The sequence below is a fragment of the Dama dama genome, chromosome 11 (assembly GCF_033118175.1).
Source record: "Dama dama isolate Ldn47 chromosome 11, ASM3311817v1, whole genome shotgun sequence".
NCBI lineage: Eukaryota > Metazoa > Chordata > Mammalia > Artiodactyla > Cervidae > Dama > Dama dama.
The window spans coordinates 83,621,106-83,645,875 of record NC_083691.1 but is presented as its reverse complement, the minus strand read 5'-3'; the positions used below and the strand labels follow the sequence as shown (position 1 = coordinate 83,645,875).

At 42.0% G+C, this 24,770-nt stretch overlaps 1 protein-coding gene across 1 annotated transcript in view; it reads left to right on the top strand.

Moving 5' to 3' along the window:
• Positions 1–291: 291 nt before the first annotated feature.
• QPCT (glutaminyl-peptide cyclotransferase) overlaps positions 292–24,770 on the top strand; it is a 29,356-nt gene continuing 4,877 nt past the window's right edge. The window contains exons 1-5 of the mRNA XM_061156307.1: positions 292–534; positions 8,104–8,250; positions 15,195–15,473; positions 21,757–21,933; positions 24,061–24,160. Of these exons, the coding sequence (XP_061012290.1) occupies positions 415–534; positions 8,104–8,250; positions 15,195–15,473; positions 21,757–21,933; positions 24,061–24,160 (823 nt within the window). The 5' untranslated portion in view covers positions 292–414. The remainder of the gene's footprint in view (positions 535–8,103; positions 8,251–15,194; positions 15,474–21,756; positions 21,934–24,060; positions 24,161–24,770) is intronic.

The window sequence follows — 24,770 nt, the reverse complement described above, 5'->3', positions numbered from 1 at the left end:
CGATCCCAGTCCATCCCTTCTAAATGAGCGGTGGGAAAACAATTCTTAACCTCACAGGGTCTCCCTCCCCTTTCCATTCCCCGTCACAGCAGTGGAGATCGTAAAGATGCTTCTTCCATGTCTCTTCTCTCCGTCCCTTCTTCTCTCCTAGACAAGGAAGTGACAGTGTGTCCCTGTGGATTCGGAAGCTCGTGCCTCCTAGGACAGCCCAGTCCCCGGGTTGCTAAGGTGGGGGTGGTGGGTGGAGAGCTGCGGCTTTGGCCTGCGCAGAGCGGCGGGGAGGCGACCCGGAGACGATGGGGAGGCGGGCGCAGTCGACCCAAGGGTGGAGAAGGAGGAAGGCGAAGGACGCGCGTTCCCGGGCTCGTGACCGCCGGCAGCTCCAGGAACCCGCACCCAGACAGCCCAGGAGAGATGGCAGGCGGCAGGGACCCGCGCGTCGTGGACACCCTACACCTGCTGTTGCTGGTGGCCGCCCTACCCCTGGCAGTCCGGGGGGTCCGTCGGGGCGCGGTAGACTGGACCCAGGAGAAGGTGAGGGGCTGCTGCTGCGCGATTGTATCTGGGCGGCTCTCGCGCGTGCGGGGACTCAGTCCCGCGACCCCCACCTGGGCAGGATGGGAAGCGGGGCAGAGCCGAGGTCCCTCAGCCCTGCGCCCAGAGGAGTCGGGGCTCTGCGTGCTCGCCAGTGTGCCTCGCTGGCCGCCGGGAGGCTTTGGAGATGCCTCGGGAGCTGGGTGATGTCACCAGGCTCCGCTCGGCTGCGGTCTGATGCTGGTACTGAGAGGCACACGAAGTGTGACTTGCCTGCGGTGGCGGAGCGGGGAGGTGAGGGCGCAGCACCGCGCATCCGCCCGCTGGGGACACGCGGGGGCTGCGTCTCGGCGCTCCAGGCCGCCTAGGTGCGGGGCGTGCCTGGGGGTGTGCCACCGCTCCCTCGCCGCGCCGGCCGCCGTATCCCGGGACGCCCTCCCGGTGTTGAAGTTTCCAGGCACAGATGTGTGTTACTGTCTGTTTTAGATTTTTAAGCGGATCAGCGCCGAAAGGAGGAGATTACTTGGAGACCCACTTTACTTTAAAATGTATTTTTTTTCGTTAAAAGATAGTAAAAGATAATTGTTAAAGAAATGTATAAAATGGTAGGTGGAGATTTCACGTAAGGAACTTAGGATAAAAGGGATTTGCAAGTTCCCTCTGTGTGAAGTAAATAGGTTCACAGTTATTTTCTTTTCTTGTGTAACAGTTTTGAATTCCTAAAATTGCTAGGGACTTAAGCAAAGTTTATTGATATTGGAGTAAAATGGTATACTTTCAAAGATACTAAGAAAAGCAATAAAGTAAAGGGATATGACCTTTGACAGCGCTGTTGAACAGGTGTCTAAAAGCTTGTGGTCTGCCAGTACTGACTTACAGGGCTCAGGGCGAATGCACAGGCCCGCTCCCGGCTTACCTGTGGGTCCTGGCCTGCCACAAGCTATGGATATCAGTAGCCCACTTCAGCTCTCTGGGTGATACTTATAGCTTCACCATTCAAGGACCACAAGGGTGCTCCACTTACATAAAGACATCACTAGCCACAGGGAACCTGGGGAGGATGAGGGTGGTGGACTCACAAATAACTTCATTATAAGAAAAGCTTCCCATGAGAATTCAATAGGACTAATGTCCATTGATGAACACAGGGTTACAGACTTCCATCTTCTTCCTGCCAGAAATTGGGAAGGGGCATTAACTACCAGAATGTGGAGCCACACCAAATGTGCCTTTATGATCCATGGAAATGGATGGGAATAAGTGAGGTGGGGACAGAAGGAGCTGTTCTGAGGGATCATTTACAGGCAAGAGGTATTTGTGGGTGTGAGAAGGTGCTGGATTTTTTCAGTGTTTTAAATTAATGAGACTCTAGCTTTTGAGAAATGTCTTTTAAAGCCCAAATTTCTTTTATATTTAAGAAGCTACTAATCACTGTTCTATTTGTTTCCTTTCAAGAGGGGCAAGCAAATGATGCAAATGACAAAGTCAGCCACAATGCCTGATTTCTGGTCCCCGCCCCCCCCCCCCCCCTTACTCTCTGAGGCTTTAATAAGGTCTACCAGGTGTCAAGTACAATTTGCAGCCTGGGAAATGAATTAATCCACACTAAAATTCATGCCTTCCTGCTCTGCATGACATTTGGCTATTTTAATCATGTGGGGTGTGCCCTTGGCACACTGGTCTGCCAAAAGGTGAGGTGTGGTAAAGGAAGCATTGATTTTGAAATCCATTTTCTTTGCTTTGAAATAAAGGTGTGTCTTTTCCAGTGGGATCTAATATGTAAAAACAGTTCAACCCTAGTTTATGGTTGTGTTTAGAAGACTGATTTGTTTGAAACCTGTAAACAGTTTTTTCACGGAAGTCATATTATAAGTTATTTGATTCACAGGTGGTCTCACTGGTATATATTTAGGGGCATTGGCATCTGGGTATCAGAATTCTATATATAAGCATCTGACTTGAACCTCGCAGTGCCGTCATAGTGAGAAGGATATATTCATCCACAATTTACAGATGAAGAACCTTGACTACCATTACAGCGGCGAATTGAAGAGTCCTCGTCTTTCCTTAATTCAACCATGCCTTTATTATTGGATGTTTAGGTGGTTTCCAAACTTTCTTTATCATAAAGCTGGTACCCAATGTATTTTACTTGATAGATTTTTCTTTTGTTATTAACAAAAGTAAAAAAGAAAAATTTAAGTCATATCAAGGATGGAGGAACCTTGTACAGGAGAGTTGGCTTCACCTAGGAGTCCTTCTCTAGGATTGTTCTGGAGGAGAATTACTGCTCTCACCAGCATTTCACGTTTTTCTGCTTCTAGAACCACATACATTCTAAAACCCCATTAGGTTCCCCTCTTCTGTGGTTCTAAAATTCTTGGCCATCTACCCCTCTGCCCATCATGATTCTTGTGGATCATAAAGCAGCAATGGAGACTCCATTGGCAGGGGCAGGGGGCCAGTGGTAGTCTGCATGTTAGTGGTAGAAGGAGAAAGAAAATGTGCTGTTTTTGAGCTTCTCACATCTGACCGGTAAGTATTATGACATCCATTATGCAGATACAGGAGCTTTCCATAGTCATAGCTAGCAAGTGAGGATCTGGGATTTGGCCCTAAATTGTTGTTTTTAAAACCTGCACTACTTTGCTTTTATTTAGAGGGCTGCTAGCATTAAAGAAGACAGGACTTTAATTATATTCACTTCTCAACTGTTCCACAACTTCATTTGTCATATCAGTGGCATCTGACCCAGAGGGAGTTCTGTAAATGCTGTCTGGGTTGAATTTGGAGTAGACACAGGTGTTAATCTGAGCACTGTCTGGGAGATGCTCATAGTGGATGGAAACTAGAATTGATTTGGCTGTGCTTCTGTAATGTTCTCCCTTTAATTCAATGGTGTGGGACCTCAAATCTATCTGCAAGCCGGGCCAGTTCTACAAATTATGTAATTAAAACCCCCTTTGGCCGGGCACTGTGTGATTAGTCCAGACGACATGCTAAAGGAGATCTGGTTCACACTTTTTCAGCTGAAAGACTCTTGTCACCCAAAGCAAACTTATTGTCCTTTCTGCCTGGATGGAAAGGCAAGGCAGGGGCTGTAATAGAGACTCATTCCTCTGAGAATGCCCGTACCAATGGAAAATTGTCTATGTGCCTTTTAACTGAAATAAACCTAGAGTGGTTTGGGGTTGACATTTAACATTGAGCTCAACACAGTTTTACCTCATTCATTTACTGTCCTTGTGCCCAATTTGCACTTTCTTTCCAGGTTTCCTCTCTTACTGCTTCCTCTCAGCTGCACATAGATTTTTATATTTATTGAGTTCTGAGAGTCAGCCTCCATAAAAATCAAACAAATGCTGTTTAGGTTGGAAAAATCAAATGGTTCTCCACTCAGGACTTTAATGAATAGAAAGGCTTAGGCAATTAACCGATTATGACTGTTTCCCCTTCTCTAGCTTTTAATCTCTGTGATTTCACAGGGGCATCTTTACCCCCAGAGAGACAGGGAGGGGGAAGGCTCTTTACTGAAGTAGGTTCATTTAATGGGTGAGCCCAGGAGACAGGATCAACACAGGTAAGTTTCTGTATTCAGGAGCACCATGGGCTTATCTAATGAGCTTACCCTTTACTCATCCATTAAGCATTGTTTGGTGCTGTTTGTCAACCATATTTCATTCACAGTATCTGTAACAGATAGTGATGCTAGAGGATGATTTTGTTCCTGTTTTTTCCTTAAATCTCTTAGGAACTCATTTCAAGCCTCCATAAAACGCCTATTTACTTACCTATTTTTCTTCTTCCTCATAGTCTTTATTTCCCAACATCTTGGGGCTCATGGGAGTTTCCTTGGGCTCCTATTTGGCTCATGAATTGTTGGGCTGCACCTTGCAGGTCTGCAAACCTTGTAGTTGCCCAGTTTCGAGGCCAAAGAAGGAGCCTGGAGATGGTGACAGAGACAATCAATGATTTATTGAACAGAGAATCTTACATGCCCAAAACAAAGGGTCCTGGAAAAACACCCCATTGGGCAAACGGGCAGGTCACGGCAGCAATCTTTATATAAATTGCCCATTTAAATATCAACTTGATTTCCTTTCACTGTGGACATGGAGTAAAGGACCACAGTGACTGTTGGTCCTTTGTTGGACCGGAACCTGGTAGTCCGGAGTCGACGATGAGAGAGTGAAAGAAGGAGAGAGGCTAATATTCCCTGGGTTACCCAGCTGGCTTTTGCACTCCAGGGAATCAGCCAGAAATAGAGAGAGAGAGAAAGAAAGAAGGAAAGACATGGGGACCCAAGCTCTGATGGAGCAAAGGTGTTTTAATCAACATGGTGTGGGCATATATACTGTCTTACAAGGTAGTTATTCTCAGCAGAGATAATGATTAAAATTTCAGACTTACAAAACATAAGGCAATTCATATTAAAGAGAGAGAGTTGTAAACAATCACTTTTTACTGTATGGTTCATAAGAAGGAAGAGGGTACTTATCACCGTATTGAAAACTAACAAAGGAGATGCCTGGATTCCTCAGCCCCAGGAAAGGTGTGCCTCTCCTCTTAATTCCTGAATATTCAGGAATTAATAAGGACCAGAGGATTCCTGACAGATCCAAAACAGCACACAGGAAGCCTCCTGTTAAGTGCTTCCTGACAAGTGACCAGGGTCTGGGATGGATGGAGTAATAAACAGTAAATGAAAAGGAGTCCTTGGCCAGACAGCCTTTGACACAGCAGTTCTTGATTGTCACAGTGACTTTCCCAGGCCAACTCAACTCTAAACATCACAAGCATCGACTCTCAGAAATTCGAAAAGAACAAAGTCTACCAACATTGAACTACAGCACTTCCTGGTCCTTTGCAGCAGGCAGCCACTTGTCTTTCCTGGCCCTATAATCTCTGTTCATTCAGCTGACTTGGTATATATTTTCCCATTCTACTTTATTATTATGCACATACTGTCTTAGTGAAGTTAATTTTAGAAAGACAGTTCACTTGTTGATTCCGTATTTAATGAGTTCATCCAATAATTATTGAGTGTGCCACGTGAGCCAGGTGCTGTGTGGTTCTGGGGAGAGTGTGGAAAGTAAGAGAGAGAGTTCCTGACCTCCTGGAGTTGACATCTTGGATGAAATTAGACATTAAACAAATAGACACACAAGGCCTCTACACTCCAACCTGAAATGAGCAGGAGTTAGCGAGGTGAAGAGGAAGGGGAAAGCCTTCAAGGGTAGAAAGCACCACAAGTCAAAGACCCCAAGAGGCCCGAGCCTCACTGCCTTGGGTCCTGAAGGATGCCAGGGAGACTGAAGCATGGTGAGTTGGTCTGAGTGGTCCTGCACAGGGCTTGTGGGGCAGCAGGAGAGATCAGAGGCTCTTGTTGTCTGTGTTAAGTAAGAATTAACTGTGTGAGTTTTCCAACTTCTTGCCTCCATTCTCTTCTTTTCGCTTCTCACATTTCTATGGTTTTATCTTTTAGCTCCCTCTTTCTTCTCAAAGTGCTGTTTGAGAGTTAACAGGAAGACTTAGATCTGAGGTACTAGGGACTTTAAAGGCTGCAGCAACAAATTTAGCAAGGAAATATATTTTAAAATGTATGATCAGTAAATAAACACAAACCTTAAGATGTTCAGAAGCAGCATCAGTAGGCAGGGTTGTACACTGAAAGTCACAGATAATGCAGGGAGGCAGAGTGGAACGAGCATGGGATTGGGGATTGGCACAACCATGATCCTTTCTCAAACTTACCTGTAACTCTCCTACAACCTTGGAAAATCAGCTAGTCTCTCTGACTCAGTTTCCACTGACAGCAAAGAGATTGGATTATAATCATCTCTAAGTGACCCTTCCAGCTCAGAATTCTATACCTCTTCAGTGTCTGATAGATGGTAATAGAACTAATAATACTTATCAAATGTTTACTGAGGTAGTTTACATGAGTTAGCTCACTTAGTTATAATTACCCTGGGAAGTAGGTGTTATTACCTCCCTTTTACAGATGAGGATGTTAAGTCATAATGAGGTTAAGTAACCTAGCCAGAATTATAGATGGTAAGTGGTGAGGAGTTGAGTTGAGAGGCCAAGTTGAAGGGGGCTGCCTGGACCCACAGCCCCCTATCTTTGTGTGATAAGAGCTGAGAGTGACTCTCAGACATAGTGAAGTATAATAAGCATTAGACAATAGGTATGCTCTAATTCCACAGTTTCTCATGGAGTGAAAACACCCATGTGATAACCTGGACATGATCAATTTATACTGGTTTTGGGAAAAAACCGTAAAATAGAGAGGGCTCCCATGAGCTCTGTTTTGATTTCCAAAAAATTTTTGTTACTTCGTCTTTCCCCTCAGAGAAGAAATCAGATCAACGACTCAGTTCCCTGTGGGGAGGAGTAACACATTCTGTCATTGTATGTCTGATGAACATGTAATGAGTGAATGATTCATCATTACTGGAATTATAAGAAAATTCAGCATGTGTAAAGTAGTATCCAGAATACAAATATGAATGTTATACTTGTTCAGCTGCTTAAATTAAGGTTCACTTAATTAATATATAAGTGTATCAAAGAATGTGAGCATTAATGGAATATTAAAATAATTTTGACTGAAGACAAAAAATGTACTATTTAGTAGATTGTAGAATCATCAACCTCTGACTGAAAAGAATTGCAGCAATCATTCAGGTTAGAGCTATTCAATAGAAATATGTAATGTGAAGCACATATGTAATTTAAAATTTTCTAGTAGCTCTATTAAAAAAGTAAAAGACAATAGGTTAAATTAATTTTAGCACTATATTTAATTCAATATATCAAATTTTTTTCATTTCAACATGTAATCACTATAAAAATTCTTAGTGAGCTATTTTGCATGTTTTTTCAACTAAGTCTTCGAAATTCAATGTGTGTTACACATAAAGCTCACCTCCATCTGACTCTCTACATTTCAAGAGGGTAATAGCACATGTGGCTCCTGGCTACCATATTAGACAATGCAGATTTAGCTCAAATTCCTTTATTAGTATTTTAGGGAAATGAGAATTTAAGTGACCTGCCCAAGGTCATACAACCTGTAAATGGCAGCAGGAACTTTGAATCCAGCTCCTCTCACCCCAAGAGTATGCTTATTCCATAACATCACACTGGCTTTTATAGAACAATTATGCTAACAGAGTATATAGTTTTGTTGGCTGTAGTTTCTGCAGTATTGAGTTTTCTTAAGACTAGGATATCAACAATTGTTATTTGTAAACCTTAGTTTTACAAAGTATTTGTAGCAAAATTATTAAAAGTTACACAGCTACAAGTGTTATATGTTAATTCTCAGGTTCAAAGCATTATCTTAATTCTGTTTTTTAAAAACAAGCTGCCAAAACAGTTAAATTTGTAGATCTAAGGGGCCAATTTTAAAGCTGAGTAGTTTAACTTACTATGTTATAATGTAAGAGCTATCCCTTTATTTTGAAGTTCAAAGCAAATATTTTACAATTGCAAATGTTTCAGGATAAATCTTAAATATGTTATGAAATGATGTAAATATTAATAAATTTATTTATTTCTCAGAATTATCACCAACCAGCCCTTCTGAATGTATCATCTCTTCGGCAAGTTGCAGAAGGCACCAGTATTTCTGAAATGTGGCAAAATGACTTACGACCGTTGCTGATAGAGCGATATCCTGGATCACCTGGAAGCTTTGCTGCTCGCCAGGTAAGAAACAGCACACAAATCTGAAGGTTGTCCATGTTCTGTTCCCATAAGAGATGATGCTATGCTCAAAATTCTGAGTTGTCTAATATTTAGATCTGTCATCTCATCTTATTAACTAAAATAAGCATCCTAGAAAAGCAGACAACTAAGAATAAATATCTGTTCTGAATTAAGAGATGCATGTTAACCTAAATCAATTTATGCATGAATTCTGTGTACCCAACTCTTGATTTTTTTCTATAACACACTGCCAGGCACCCAACCAAGTTTTCTTGAACCTTAAACACCCAATCTCAACAGACTTGGACATTACTTTCTTAACAGTTCTGGGTCAAGAGTGAGTTACGGTCTTAACAGGCCTTTATTCCCCTTTTGAAATTGTATTTTACCTGGAGGGAAAGTTAAGACCAGTGATAGACTACTTTCTCCAGTACAGTGCTTCTCAAGCTTCTGACTCTGACACATGGCAAATACACACATATATGTATATATATTACATTTTATACACAAAAACATAGAGTTAACTAATTTAAAAATTTCCTTAAAAATACTCCTATTATGTGCAATCTGTTGACGTTGTTCAGTACCTAAGTTTGTCTGACTCTCTATGACCCCATGGACTGCAGTATGCCAGGCTTCCCTGTTCTTCACTATCTCCCGGAGCTTGGTGAAACTCATGTCCATTGAGTTGGTGATGCCATCCAACCACCTCATCCTCTGTCGTCTGCTTCTCCTCCTGCTTTCAATCTTTCCCAGCATCAGGGTCTTTTCTAATGAGTCAGCTCTTCGCACAAGGTGGCCAAAGTGTTGGAGCTTGATCTTCAGCATCAGTCCCTCTAATGAATATTCAGGATTGATTTCTTTTAGGATTAACTGGTTTGATCTCCTTGCAGTCCAAGGACTCTCAAGAGTCTTCTCCTACACCACAGTTCAAAAGTATAAATTTTTTGACGCTCAGCCTTCTTTATTCTCCAACTCTCACATCCACACATGACTACTGGAAAAACCATAGCTTTGGCTACATGGACCTTTGTTGATAATGTCTCTAGTTTTTAATATGCTGTCTAAGTTGTTCATAGCTTTTCTTCCAATGAGCAAGTATCTTTTCATTTCATGGCTGCAGTCACCATCTGCAATGATTTTGGAGCCCAAGAAAATAAAAGTCTGTCACTGTGTCCATTGTTTCCCCATCTATTTGCCATGAAGTAGTGGGACCAGACGCTATGATCTTAGTTTTTCAAATGTTGAGTTTTAAGCCAGCCTTTTCACTCTCCTCTTTCACCTTCATCAAGAGGCTCTTTAGTTCCTCTGATTTTAATTTTATTTTACTAGTTTTCTTTTTAATCTAGTCATGAACCACTAATCTGATTTCAAGACCCACTGATTTTTGCACTGTAGTTTGAAAGACACTGCTCTGCAGGGTAGATTAGGCCATAAGAGGGAATAAACCTGAATGTCTCTCTGACTCTTAAGTGTCTGTCCTCTTCAGCAATCTGAAACCCCAGCTCTGATGCCTATTTTTTCAAGGTATCCCCATTTTTAGGGGCGGCTTGGGAAGGAATGGGGAGAGGCTGACCTCTCATATCCTCCTCTGAGAGTAGCCCACTTGCCTATCTCTTCCAGCAAACCCCTTGGCACTCCATTGCACTGACAAAGTGACACCCGCAAGGCCCAGCAGCACAGCTGGTGGGCTCTTTATCCAATATATGACTTCTGCCTCTCAAGGTGAGCCCAGATGCATTGTCGGTTGCCCCATTAGCCTCTTGTCTTCCATCCAAACAGCTCTTGCTTTCCTTAAGGACTTAGGTGGATGACATTAGTTCTTTCTAAGCTCTAGGCAGAGAGAGGAATAATGATGATGATGGCAGATTTTTATCCAGGGCTTTTTCCAGCTCCATCAGGCACTTCGTGGAAAACTTTGCCTGGACTCATTCAGTTCGCACAGCAGTGCCACCTTGTTGGGGACAATTATTCTCCCAGTGCTACAGATTTTAAAAGACCTGAGGCTGAAGTATGCAGTTTAACTTGCTCGTGGTTATACACATTGGAGAGATGAGGCTGGAACCTGCACTGGGATCTACTTGACTTCTCCATCCAACCCCTGGAGAGCGGTGGCTGGGCGAGCCCAGCTCTGTGCTGTGTGCTCACACATGTGTCCAGCTCTCTGTCTTCTCAGGCCCCAGTTGGAGAGCAAGGCACATACCACTCATTTCAGTGATCTCCCCTGGGCCTCATCTCTCAAGCATTTTCCAGAAAAGTGTAGGGCACTGACTGGGTCTTTCCAAAATCTTCAATTCTTCATTTGAAAAAATCTATGTCTGTAGTGCTCACCCATCTCCACTTTTTCACTTCCCCATAGCATTTTTTCAGAAGGTCAAATATATATCCCCAAAATGTATATGCACACTTTAGACCTGAGGTTTCTGGCTGTGGCCTCTAAAAAGCAATTAAGACAACAAAATATTGCTATTTTGATCTTTCTTTAGCTCCAGGGGTATAGATTGCAGGAATAATATACACAGATTCTGTTGTGATTTTAAAACCACACATTCATTTAAAAGTTTTACAGAATTCATAATAACATCTTCCATGTCAGGTGGGGTTGGAGGCAAGAGAAATTTATTGACAGTATTTTGGAATGTGCCGGAAACTGTTGCTGGATTGCCTACTGGCTGACATAGCAGCAGTGCTGACAGAATGGTTGTGTTAGAAATCTCACTTAAGAGATTCAGTTTTATAACTTGGGGAGAAGAAAATTACCATGAATTTTAGGAAAGCTCCCCCCCCAAAATGTGGAAGATAAAGAATTCCCTCTTTTGAAAACGAAGCAGATGATACTGAGATATTAAGAGGGAACTGCGTTAATGACTGTAATTTGACTGTTAGTACCTTTTGCTCTGAACTAAATTCAGACATGAATGGTGGAAAATTATTTTTTTTCCTGAGGCACTTTTGAGGACCCTATCAGATGTTTTATAATTTGCAGAGTTTCAGGGTTATAACTAAAGAACACTTCAAAAATCTAAAAAAAAAAATGTAGACTTGATATAAAATTGATTATTGAATTAACTTTTATCAGTTATCAATAAAGATGTGTATTGCTATGAATTCCCTTTCAGAGGATAATATGGGAGCAATATCCCATAGTCTTCATTTCTATCATTTCTGATCAGTGGGTCTAATGCTGCCTCTTGGATTTTTAGGATATATTTATTTGAGAAATATATTTATTTATTTATTTGTAAACAATAATGGAAGGTATTAAATTTTGGAGGACTTCAGTGATTTCTAGCTGAGAGAGGAATAAAAAATAAATTAAAAAGTCAGGATGATAAAGTCTCACTAAGGAGCAAGTCAAAAACCTTGTCTAGAGGCAAGCTAGAAATTCGGTGGTTAAAATCCCCTGTAGATGTCCAGTGTATCTGAGTAGCTGAAGCTGGGTTTCTTTAGTGAAAAGTATGTGTATCCCTGAATGGAGGGCCCTGGGTTGAAAGCCTGAGGGACTAATACATGGTCCATCCAAGAAGGAGGAGGTGCCTGGAGTCCCCAGTGGCAGCATCCAGGCAATGTTTGCAGACTTATTGCAAATAGCACAGGATCTACTTCTTCCAAACAAATCTGGTCTGCTAATGACAGTGTTTCTCAGACCTTGGAAATGAGAATGTAAGTTTAATTAACTTGACCCAGGATCATTCACCAATGTTACCTAAAATCCCCCACGGGCCTTCCTCCCCAGGAAGCAGGAAGCTGAATGTCATGTTTACTTTTATTTTTCTCTTCCTTGCTCTCTCTCCACCCCCAGTCTTGGCCTCTCTTTATTTCTCTCTCCTTGTCTCCCCCTCCATCTTCATATGCTTTTCTTTCTCTCTTTACTCAGTCTCACTGTCTCTCTGTCTTCATCTCTCTGTGTCTTTATCCATCTCCCTGTCTCTTTTCTTCTCTCTCCATTTAAAAAGATAGATGTATAGAAATCCATCTATATTCTAAATTACATTTTAGCATGCCTGGTAGGCTGAGGCTTCTGCAGCCTGGAGTTTGGGGAGCACAGCTGCTCTAGACGCCCTCTCATAGCCAAGCACTCTCTGCTCAGGGCCAGTCTAGAGAGAAGAGCAGTCGTTTGTGGAGCCTACCCTAGAGAATTACAGTGGGAACTTGCAGACTAAGTCTGCAAACCACGAGCACAACAATAAGGGCTATTGGTGACCTAATTAGATTATGCAGCCAATTTGATTGTTTGTAAAGAAATTAGTTGCTAAGACAAATAAAAATATTTATACTGAGTAAAAAAGGTTAGTGCAGGGCGAACTCTTTTGGGGGGCATTTGCTGACGCTTTTGTGGATTTTAGCATCAATACAGATATCAGATATTATGGCCAAAACCTGTTCAGGGTTGAGGAATGAGTTTGTGTGTGAGACTTCAGCTGAGCAAAGCTAAGAGAAGAGATACATATTTTTAAAATCCCAGTTCATTTTGTAAGCGTGCAGGCTGCTGTTGGTGTTGAACACATTTTATGGAGCAGTTCGTCATCTGGATACCAGATGTTCTGGAGATGTGCTTTTTATTTATTTATTTTTAAGGACTGACCCCTTTTTTATGGAAAAATTTCTTTTCCCCAAAGTCTGGGGATAACTTCTTTTCACATTCTCTGGAAAACTTTTTCTAGAGGCAGTGATTTCTCTCTAGTCAAATGATTAATGTTCTATGCCATATAACTTTATATAGTCTCATTGAGAATAAGTATGAGTTATGATCAGTCCATATTTACTGATAGCCTACTGTGAACAAAGCCCAACACTAAGCATTGTGGAGAATGACAAAATAAATGAGAGACGAGTAATAATTTCAATAAGGTTATAATGTTTCAAAAATTATTTTTATATGAAAAGACAGCCTGTAAATGTGTCATAGAAAAGGTAAGGTACATTATATACATGCTCTTTAGGCCAAAGTCCACCTCCTGATAGAGAACAAGGAGTAACTGTCTGGGAAACGGTTTGTTTATTTGGCTTTTTTGGGACTGACTGTAGAATCACTGTCTTCCCTCTGGCTTAGTTTTCCTCTTCCTGGAAGCTTCCTGCCCCAGTTGTTTCAAGGCTCTTGCCTACGTGTCATGTCACACTGGTTAGGGCAGGTCACACAAGACTTGGCTAGGCTAGAAAGCCATTTATTTCCTTGGGGGGAAAATTCTCCCATTCTTTTCCAGTCATTTCAAGCTATTTGTTTATCACCTCAAGGTCCATCCCCACTGGATGTTCACTGTGGAACAAACTGCCGGATATGTTGATGTGTGACTTAAAAACAATTGTTGTGTAACTTAAAAAATAATTGTTGTGTGACTTGAAAATAATTTTGAAGGCAACCTTCAAAGATCTATATAATATTTCAAAATGAAATAAATGGAACGTAGTGAGAATTAAACAAAGGGAAAATAAAGATAGAAAAGGGCAAACTGAACAGCCATGAACTCACCTGCAACTTCTCACATCCCAAGTTCTAAGTTCTTTAAGACACCTCCAGTCCCTGAAGAGATATTTCTTTTGCATCTGCTGCCCTTCCCTGTAAATCACCATGTTGCTCACAAGGCCCACAGTGATTAGGAAAGATGGGAAAATAAGATTCTTTCTTATCTTCACCAGCATTTGCATAGGATCTAGACCTGTTTTAAATACAGAGGGAAAGCTGCTTGTTATGTCATCATGGTTCAGAGTTACTTATTGATTCTTAGAGCAGTGTGCTGAGGCGCTCAGTCATGTTTGACTCTTTTGTAACCCCATAGACTGTACCCCGCCTGGCTCCTCTGTCCATGGAATTTTCCAGGTAAGATTACTAGAGTGGATTTCCATTTCCTACTCTAGAGGATCTTCCTGACCCAGAGATCGACCCCCGTGTCTCCTATGTTTTCTACATTGGCAGGTGGATACTTTACCACTAGCGCCACTTGAGAGGCCCTCTTAGAACAGGCAGAACCTCAGATATCCTTCAACCATTCTCTTGTAACCTCCCCCTTCTGTACATTATCCTTAACAGGTGAGCTCTAGTATCTTTTATTAGTGTTTGTTACATTATGAAATATTTGCTGACTGGGGGCACATGTTAAGTGCTTGGGACAAAAAGAGTTGCCATTTGCAATTCTCATTTTCAAAGAGCTTAGAGTGCAAGTTATGCCCTATAGGATCTACCTAGTATAGCTAATGTCTCAAATCTGTCTTGTTATCCTGCTAGAAATATTAAAAGTGAGCTTTAATAGATCTGAACTGGAGCTATATCTCCTTATGTGCAGAGAGGTCCATTGTTGTTGTTGTTCAGTCATGTCGGACTCTTTCCAACCCCATGGACTGCAGCATGCCAGGTTTCCCTGTCCTTCACTATCTCCTGGAGTTTGCTCAAACTCATGTCCATTGAGTCGGTGATGCCATCCAACCATCTCATCCTCTGTCATTCCCTTCTCCTCCTGCCTCCAATATTTCCCAGCATCAGGGTTTTTTCCAGTGAGTCAGCTCTTTTCATCAGGTAGCCAAAGTATTGGAGCTTCAGCTTCAGCATCAGTCCTTCCAAACAATATTCAGGGTTGATTTCCTTTAGAGAGGTCTATGATACATTGTTGAGTGAGAAGAGCAAGGGGCAGAGCAGATGTAGAGTAGGATTCTATTCCTATAAGAATATATATCCCTCTGCTAAATATACAAGTTTGTGTGCTAGTGTATGTTTGTATAAACAAGAAGGGTGTAGATATACATCAGACTCTTCACATAGGTAATATTAACAGTTGGTTGGATTGGGTTGGCAGGGGGAGATTATGGGAGAGGACTAGATTATTTTTCCTTTCAACATCCTTGCTATTAATACAGTAAGTGTGTATTGCATTTTTAACTTCAGAGGTATTACATAAAATTTCTAAAACAAAACTGTCTAAACCTGAAATTCTGGTTTTTGTTTTGATCAGCACATCATGCAGAGAATTCAGAGACTTCAAGCTGACTGGGTCTTGGAAGTAGACACCTTCTTGAGTCAGACGCCCTACGGGTACCGGTCTTTCTCGAATATCATCAGTACCCTCAACCCCACTGCCAAACGACACTTGGTCCTCGCCTGTCACTATGACTCCAAGTATTTTCCTCACTGGGACCACAGAGTGTTTGTGGGAGCCACTGATTCAGCTGTGCCGTGTGCAATGATGCTGGAACTTGCTCGGGCCTTAGACAAGCAACTCTCTTCCTTGAAGGTATCTGTTTCCCTCCTGCCGATTCCTGGGATAATAAAATATTTAGCTGTAACTCAGAGTGAATTCTAGAATTCATGGGGCACTAAGAAAGCCATCTAGAGATGTAGCCTTTCTGTGTATTTTGTGCTAATTTATTGCAAAATGAAATGAATTTGAAATATTAATTGGAAGATCGTTGTTGTTTAGTTACTTGGTTGCATCCAACTCTTTTGGTGACCCCATGGACTGTAGCCTGCCAGACTCCTCTGTCCATGGGATTTCCCAGGCAAGAATACTGGCATGGATTGCCATTTCCTTCTCCAGGGGATCTTCCCAACCCAGGGATTGAACCTATGTCTCCTCCCTTGACAGGTGGGTTCCTTACCACTGAGCCACAGGGAAGCCCAGTTGGAAGATTACATTATTTATGTCTACCATGGGCAATGAACCTTACTTAGTACATGAGAGTGTATTTGTTAATTGGCACCTGATTTCTTAGTTATGAATACACAGCAAATTAAAAACAGCATTTTTTTTTCAAAAAATGAAGATGTAAGGTTGATTCAGGTATATGTAGGAAATATATTGATCTCTTCTTGTTTGTATAGCCATGAACATCACAGCCTTCTATTCTGAGAGATGGTGACCTTGAGTTGTGGGAGAGAGTTTCAGCAAAGTGGTTCTGAAGTAGAGAATGGGTAATTCAGACATATCAAGATGAGAAGCATGAAGCAGAAATGCATTATTGTTATTATCTGTGAATCTCGGCTCAATTTTCTGTAGCATAGCAAAGCTTTTGTTACATTTTCAGTTCAGAATACTTCTGGGACTCTCAGATAATGTTATTTCAGTCTCTGTGTTCCTAAGTGTATATTGGAAAAAAGTGCTAAGCCAGATGAAGACATTTTGTTCAGATATCACTCGTAACTGAGTAAACACAGCAAACTAAAAACAGAAAACTTTGTTCACAGACAACAAATACCTTTCTCCCCCCTCAAAGTTTTATGAAGGAGCCAGCGTAAGTTGGGGTAAAGAGGTAAAAAAGTTATCTCGTAATGGAAGTAATAGAGATATTTGGTTCTATTTTTGGCTGGATGTGCTGAACTGAAGAAAGCAAGAATTGTTTATAACCACTCAGTATCCTTTATACTGTTTTTTTCCATTTGTTTTGTTTTCTGAACCTTCTATATTGTCTTTGTTCCATGCTCTGCCCTGCTTTTAACTAGCATCCTTTCCTAGCAATTGACTGAGAGAGTTGAGAAGCTGATATAAAAAGGTTAATTTTTCATATTTGCATTTTTAGTGTAAGGACATGAAATGAGGTAAAATATGGTTTAAAGACACAGTCTATGAAGTGGGTGTGTTTTCTCTTGGTGAGATCCTTTACCTTTTTCCATGTACTTCACTCCTGCTTCTGGTAACCAGAAGTAGAAAGGGCTGAATGATTTTTGAGTAAGGCTCTCCATTAGCAAAAATGCACATACATTCTTTTAATTATCCTTTCTTTTTTAAACAACAAAATTTTAATCTGGTCTGCAAGTCCTCATTTTAAGTTTTCTATATAGTACAGTAAAATTTTGGAAATATTTCAATTTTGATGTGGACCTATAGATTGGAAATGGCTATCATAGTAGAAAAGTCTTCCCCATTGTCTCCCAAAAGGCCTCTGGTCTTTGCAGATGATCATTCTATTTTAATAGTTTAAGTTCATGTAGGGATTCTTCTATTCCCTGTGATAAGTATTTTTTCTATTAGAGGTAAACAGTGATGTGGGAAATGAAAAATAAAGACTGGTTTTGAATGCAACCTCTGAGAGCATCAGATTTATTCTTCAGTTGTACTTTAGATTTGTATTAAGGAGATATTTTATGTTCTTCAGCTGTCGTGAGTTGTGTAAGGGGTGATAGAATGTGACCCTGGAGAAGCCTGGATAGGAAACTAACTGGATGATGGTTCCAATTCTTTGCAGTCTCCCCCTTCTAGTAATAAGATTGTAATTATCCTTTCACTTCTCTTGTCTTGTAACTTTGCTGTGCCTTTCCACTTTAGCAGGTAGTACTTCCTCATTCCTTGACTCTGCACTTGGTTACTTGACTTGCCTTGGCCAATGGGATGCTAGTAGATAACAAACAGAGGCTGGAAATGTGTTTGTGCAACTGGGCTGGCTCTGTTGTGCCTTGATGTGCCTTGGCCATCACTGTGAGAAGAGCATGCCTTGGCTAGCTTGCCAGTCCCAGGAGGAGACTAAGAGGCTTGTGGAACAGAGCCAACCTTGATGACTGCAGGGTGAAGCAGAGCTCCTCCAGCCTAGACCAGTTGTCCCCAGTTAACCTGCAGATCCCGGAGAACTCATGATTGTGGTTTTAAGCCACTGAAGTTGGGGTGGTTTTTACACCTTATTTTTATGGCGTTAGCTGATGCAGCCTTGGGTGGGGAAAGACTGCAGTTAATGCACTGACTCTATTAGCACTGGTAACTAGGCATTTGTCATATTGCCAGGAAGAAGGACTAGAAGACCTTCACAAATCTGGCCATGCATATTTTCTAGCTCTGAGATACTAGACTGAGTTATTAGAAATTAAAGGCCAAAGTTATTTTTCCACCAATCCTAAAAAGAAGTAAAAAGAGCAAGTTGCCTCACAGGACTCGGGGTCATTGTCCAAGACAGTTTGCTGCTGCTAAGTCGCTTCAGTCGTGTCCGACTCTGTGTGACCCCATAGACGGCAGCCCACCAGGCTCCCCCGTCCCTGGGATTCTCCAGGCAAGAACACTGGAGTGGGTTGCCATTTCCTTCTCCAATGTGTGAAAGTGAAAAGTGAAAGTGAAGTTGCTCAGTCGTGTCCGACTCTTAGCGACCCTATGGACTGCAGCCTACCAGGCTCCTCCATCCATGGGATTTTCCAGGCAAGAGTACTGGAGTGGGGTGCCATTGCCTTCTCAGCCAAAGCAGTTTATGCCTATCTAAATGAGATGGTGCGAAGAGAAGAGAATGAGAGCAAGCCATTGTACTGAACCATGGAGTCACCAAACTGTTTACATTTCTGAAGCACCTGAACCTTCAAACTTGCAGAATATGTAGACATTGGGCATGAACCAAGTGTTTCTGGTCCCAAGCAATCTTATTCTGCCCTGGTATTCTATGACTATGCTCTCTGATTTGGAGTTAAAACTTTGGAACCAGTCAAGGCTCTTTGACTGTCTCCACTAATGTTTGTACTGTATACCTTTTGCCAGTGAGGCAATCTGTTTCACTACTTCTTGTTGTTGTTCAGTTGCTAACTCATGGCTGACTCTTTGTGACCCCATGGACTGTAGCCCACTTGGTTCCTCTGTCCATGGGATTTCCCAGGCAAGAATACTGGAGTGGGTTGCCATTTCCTTCTCCAGGAGATCTTCCCAGACCAGGAATCAAACCTGTGTCTCCTAGTTCTTATTAAACCCTGAATGCATATATGTTTCACGGACAGACACATCCTGTCTTTAGTACTATCAGGAGTTATGAGAGACTCAAAATATAATAAGCTGTCTTTTTCTTGGGGTATAATTAAGGAGTAACATTATGACAGTTGAAATAATTACCATACAAAGATAACTTAATTTTCAGTTGATAATGACATTTTTTCTCCTTCTTATGAAATCGCCCCAAAGCAATCAAGAAAAATTCCATCTTTGGAGAATTCAGGGAACATCTGTTCATGGAAACCACCATGTGAAGACAAAAGGTGAATGGAGAAAAGACAGATGACATATCAGTGTAGAGAGATGTCACATTGCCCAGAGAGGAAGTCCAAGAAGACAGTGGTCCCCTGATGAAGTCCTGACTGGCTCAGGGATAGGAAGGGATAGTAAGGAGGCAGAGATGAGGTAGGGGATGGAGGAGGAGAGTGTTTGTAAGTCTGTATAGGGAGCACTTAGGTGTATAAGAGGGTTTCCCAGATGGCACTAGTGGTAAGGAACCTCCCTGCCAATGCAAGAGCCACAGGAGACGTGGGTTTGATCCCTGGGTCGGGAAAATCCCCTGGAGGAGGGCATGGCAATCCACTCCAGTATCCTTGCCTGGAGAATCACATGGACAGAGGAACCTGGTGGGCTACAGTCCATAGGATCACAAAGAGTTGGATATGACTGAAACGACTTAACACACAGAAGTGTATTACATTTCCACCCCCTACCTGGCAGATAGGTGACTCTCTCACCTGTATCCTTATAGGAGATGATGGGATATTTTTCTGGAGAAATTGAGTCAGGGAGATTCTAGACGTGGGGACACCAGACCTACAGGAGGGCAGTAATGAGGTACCTCATGGGAACTAGTGAGATGAAGTGAAAGACCACACAGTAAGCAGTGAGATTCCCCAGCTTTTCCCTACTTTCAGCCTGAGAAAGCCTGCAGCCAGCTCACACCCGTCCGACAGGAAGCTGGAGGATCCTTCTCTGGAGAATGCAAACCACCCATAGAGAAGGCCCATAGGCAGTGACATTTGGGGATCCTCAGCGAAAACCCTCAGTGGGCACCAGACTACCTTGCAGTGGAGCCAAGCAATCTGTGTCTCTTGTCAGTGTTACAGTGTCTTACTGCTTAATGCAAATGCACACAAAGGATGATCAGATACTTGAGGACCGTCTCCAGCATGAAAGAAAGAAAGCAAAACAAATAACACAAGTTGAAAAATGAACTCAGAGGAAATAGGATACGGCAACAGAAAATGACTTTAAAGAACGCTATTTTCATATCCTTAGAGAGATGAGAGGAGAAGTTTTATCCGTAACAGATTAAAGCAACATCAGATTCAGTTCCCCAGTACTGCATAGGGTTGGAGAGAGTGAATGGTTGTGTATTTTTCTTCATCCAGGTTCAGGTGCCTGACTCCAGGCACAAAGCAGGCAGATGGTTGAACTTAATGTTATGTTTTTGCCACATGAGTTTGACCAAGGTGAAGAGAGGCATAGGAATTGAACATGTGCGAATAAATATTAGTCCTTCTGGTACCCTAACCCCCACAGTCCCTCAACCCCATTGGAATCTCTAATCTATTGATAAATTCGCCTTTTCACAGTCTTTCCTTTACCTCTGTGGTGTCCTTACTTCACTCTATGCATGCATGTGTGCGTGCTAAGATGCCTCAAAGTGACTTAGCATGCACTCACACACACATAGAGTGAAGGGGGGACACTGCAGAGGTAGACTGTGAAAAGGCGAACATAGCAATAGATTGGAACATAATAGATTAGAGATTCCAATGGGGTTGAAGGACTGTGGGGGTTAGGGTACCAGAAGGACTAATCTGAAAGGTGAGAGCCGCTGTCAAGACAGTGGAAAGTGTAACAACCATCAGAAGCCTACTCACCCTTCTAAGTTCCGCTTAAATACTGTCTCTTTCCTGAAGTCCTCCTTGACATTCCAAGGATTCCACTTCTCAATCTGCCCGGTTCCTAGAGGAGTTTTCTGCTACATTGGTGACCCTTGATGTATTTTGCCATGGCCACGTGTTTATCTTTCCCTAACCCAAGTAAAGTGTAGGTTCCTCTGAGGGAGAGGCTGTAATTACCATTCTTTGTGTCTCTGTTGCATTCCAAGGGCAGATTCTAGAACCTAGACTCAATACAGCACTGCAGACTTAACTAAGGTGAGTAGCAAGAAAGACTGGTATTGTTTCAGGTTCAGTTCTCTGGGAGGTGCGTTCTGATGTGGAGGTTAGCATTTCGGTCACTTAGTAGGGAGTGGCCTTACCATCACACCTGTGGCAGGGAGGGGAAAGAAATGGGAGTAGGCAGAGGGAGAAGTGGGGCTGCCATGCAGGTTCAGAAACAGCCTCAACCAAACCTTGGGGAGCTCTGGAGGTAGCATGGCCCTTCAGAGGGCTCCCACACCTGCTTAGGCCAGTCATTGCATGTAGGAACCTCCATGGCTGAGCCAATCCTTAAGGGGACCAAAAACTGAAGGCTTTCTGCCGACTCCTCTGCTGGCAATAGGGACAACACATCCTTCTGAAAGGGACCTGGGTGCTATGTAACAATGTCCGCCATTGCAGTTCCAGAGTTCTCTAAAGAGTAAGAAAAAACATGTAAGACTTCTATTTTCAGAAGGAGTGGAGACGGTGAGATGTATAAGGGTAAAGACTAGGATCTCTGAGGATTTCCAGAGAGGAAATAGTGCAAAATAAATTCTGACATATTTTCACTTGCTCTGGCTTCTTCCTTTCCTTCATGGCCCATCTATCTTTTTGTCCAGTTAATAGGAAAGCATGCTATTTTTTAAATTCTCAGAATATTTTCTCTCTTTTTCTGTTTTGTTAAAACTCAGAATATCTCAGACTCAAGGCCAGATCTCTCACTCCAGCTAATTTTCTTTGATGGAGAAGAGGCTTTTCATCTCTGGTCTCCTCAGGATTCTCTGTATGGGTCTCGCCACTTAGCTTCCAAGATGGCGTCAACACCACATCCACCTGGAGCAAGGGACACCAACCAGCTGCATGGCATGGTGAGTCCAGGTACTTTTCATGATGCTGCAGCTGCAGACTCTGCTTCAAAGGAAGCCAAAACTATAGCCAATTAAAGACCTAAAAATGCCATGGCATTCTTGGAGCAGAGTGTTTATAATAGAGCATTATTTGGCAGGCATTGGGTTTTTGAGGAATCCCAGAGCTAAAAAGAATGATTCTGGGTTAGAAGTTATGTTAGACTGAGCCTAATTAAAAGGATGTAAAAAATCAGAATAAGGAAGCATCAGATTCAGCTTGGTCCCATGGGAGCACATTCACCCAGTAAGTTTAGAGGCGAAGAGAGCAAGTCCCATCTCTGAGGCCTCTGTCAAGCCAGAGGAGACGGAGGTCTTGGGAAATGGGGTATGAATGGGACATAGTATAGGGATGGGAGTGAAGAATTTCCTCGGTGGCTTCAAAACGTTATAGTGACTTCCAGAGAGTATAGGAAATTTTGATGTGGCGTTTTTGACATGAGGATAGTGACATTTCAGTGCTTCCTTAAAATTTTGGTCTTATTACCAAGTAGTGGGTGCAACTTATGGCCCCCTCTTCATCCCTCATTCTGGCCCCACAACCCATGCCTGGTCCCTTATTCCACCGTTGAATTTCCTTCCTATTCTGACTGTCTTCCCATATTTGACCTTCACTAACACCAGCATGGAACCCGTGAGACTTGAATCTTCCTGCAGCTCCACCCATTCCTGACTCTCATCCTATCTGTGAACTGGTAACCTGTTTCTAACACCCTCCATTCATCCATGTCCTTTGTCCTATAACTGACCTTCACCCTGTGAGTCCAAGTGGCCACATTCAGTGTCCTGTTTGACTCCAACACATCTCATGTTGGCTTTCTCTCTATCCTATTGCCCACTGGCCACTCACAAGGGGTCATGCGTACATGCTCAGTCGCGTCTGACTCATTGTGAGTCCAGGGACTGTAGCCTGCCAGGCTCCTCTGTTCACAGGATTTTCCAGGCAAGAATGCTGGAGTGGTTTGCTATTTCTTTCTCCGGGGAATCTACCCGACCCAGGGATCAAACCTGCATTTCCTGCATTGTGGGTAAATTCTTTACCGCTGAGCCATCCGGGAAGCCCCATTAGGTGTCAGGAGAACATAACTGACACCTCATTTAATCACTTTTGCTCAAGTGGTTAAAAGGGTTCAAAGGAGGAGAAGAGGCCTGGTTGATCAACAGGAGGAACAAAGTTATTTGTTTACGAGTCCAGATATATGAATTCATAGTGATAGTTAAGACCATTTTCCCTCCAGAACAAATTCCTAGGAGCTTATCCAACCTGATGAATATACTCCTATTTCAAACAAGCCTATTTTTTTCCCAATGAATATATTTAATCATCATTCATGAGTTAATAGATACTATGTCTTAGAGTCATAGACTCTGAAAATATCTATTATATATCAGGATCAATGCTAGATATTACTCATACCTTACCTCACATAAATCAGGCGTTCTTAATCTGGGGAGTAGTCTCCAGGGAGTCCTCAAGCCTGCTAATGTTTTATGGCTCAAAGAAGAAACACTTGGCTTATTAGAGAGGCGTTTAGCCAGAAAGGACCTTTAGAGATCAGCAAGCTAGAGTTTCTTGTTTGACAGAAAAGGAAATGGATATTCAGAGACTAAGCTTATAGAACTCCTAGTCAGGGAAACTCTCTTCTGTGCTGCTTTAAGGAATAAATAGTTCCTCTGCAAGTGTTCCCTTTGGCAGTTGCGTTATTACAGGCTAAGGATAAAATGACTGATTAGAATGAAGTAGAAGATGAGACAGGCTTTTAAGCCCATCTGAAAATAAAGCAAATGTATACTTTTTTCCTATGAAATATTTATCCAAGTGTCCTTTTAATTTAGCCTTAGTGATATTGTTCTGGAGTTACAGACATGAAGAATCTACATTTTGCTATTTCTCCACATTGTACAAGCAAGATTTAAAAATCTCCCTCAGATGATTCATTTACAATGTTATTAAACCTTTTGTTGATTTATACAGCTCCCCGTTTCATTCTCAGTTATTAAAATGCAGTTAGTGTTGACTGATTTTTTTCTATTGATGAGTATGAAATGTGTTTTGGCAACAGTGATTATATAATACTCTTTCTCCCTTAGGATTTATTGGTCTTACTGGATTTAATTGGAGCTCCATACCCAACATTTCCCAACTTTTTCCCAAACACTGCCAGATGGTTTGGTAGACTTGAAGCAGTTGGTAAGCAGCGTTCTTATTATGGTGGCTCAGATGGTAAAGAATCTGCCTGCAATGTGGGAGACATGAGTTCCATCCCTGGGGGTCAGGAAGAACCCCTGGAGAAGGGAATGACAACTGACTCCAGTATGCCTGGAGAATTCCATGGACAGAGGAGCCTGGTGGGCTACAGTCCATGGGGTTGCAAAGTGTTGGACATGACTGAAAGACTAACACTTTCACTTTTTCATTCTTAGAGAATCAAACCTGGTTTCTTCTCACTGATAAACACTGAATTCTAAAATTCAGAATTTGTGACTTAAGGGTGTGATCAGAGTACACAATATACTTTACTGGCTTTTTTCTTGCTTTATTGATTAGTTTATCATTCCTATTCATCTCTTTTTATTTTCCTGCATGAAACTGCATTTTGAAATGGAAACATAAAATACTACATTTCATATATTCATATCATTAGAAATAACTTGGAGATATTTTCTCAGAGTCCTGTTTGAAACATATGGAATGCATTTTTAGGGAAAACTCAGCAAAGCACGTTGGATAATGATGAATGTTATGTCCTTACAATGATACCAAAAGATACCCTTTATTTATTTATTTATTTTTGCCTTCT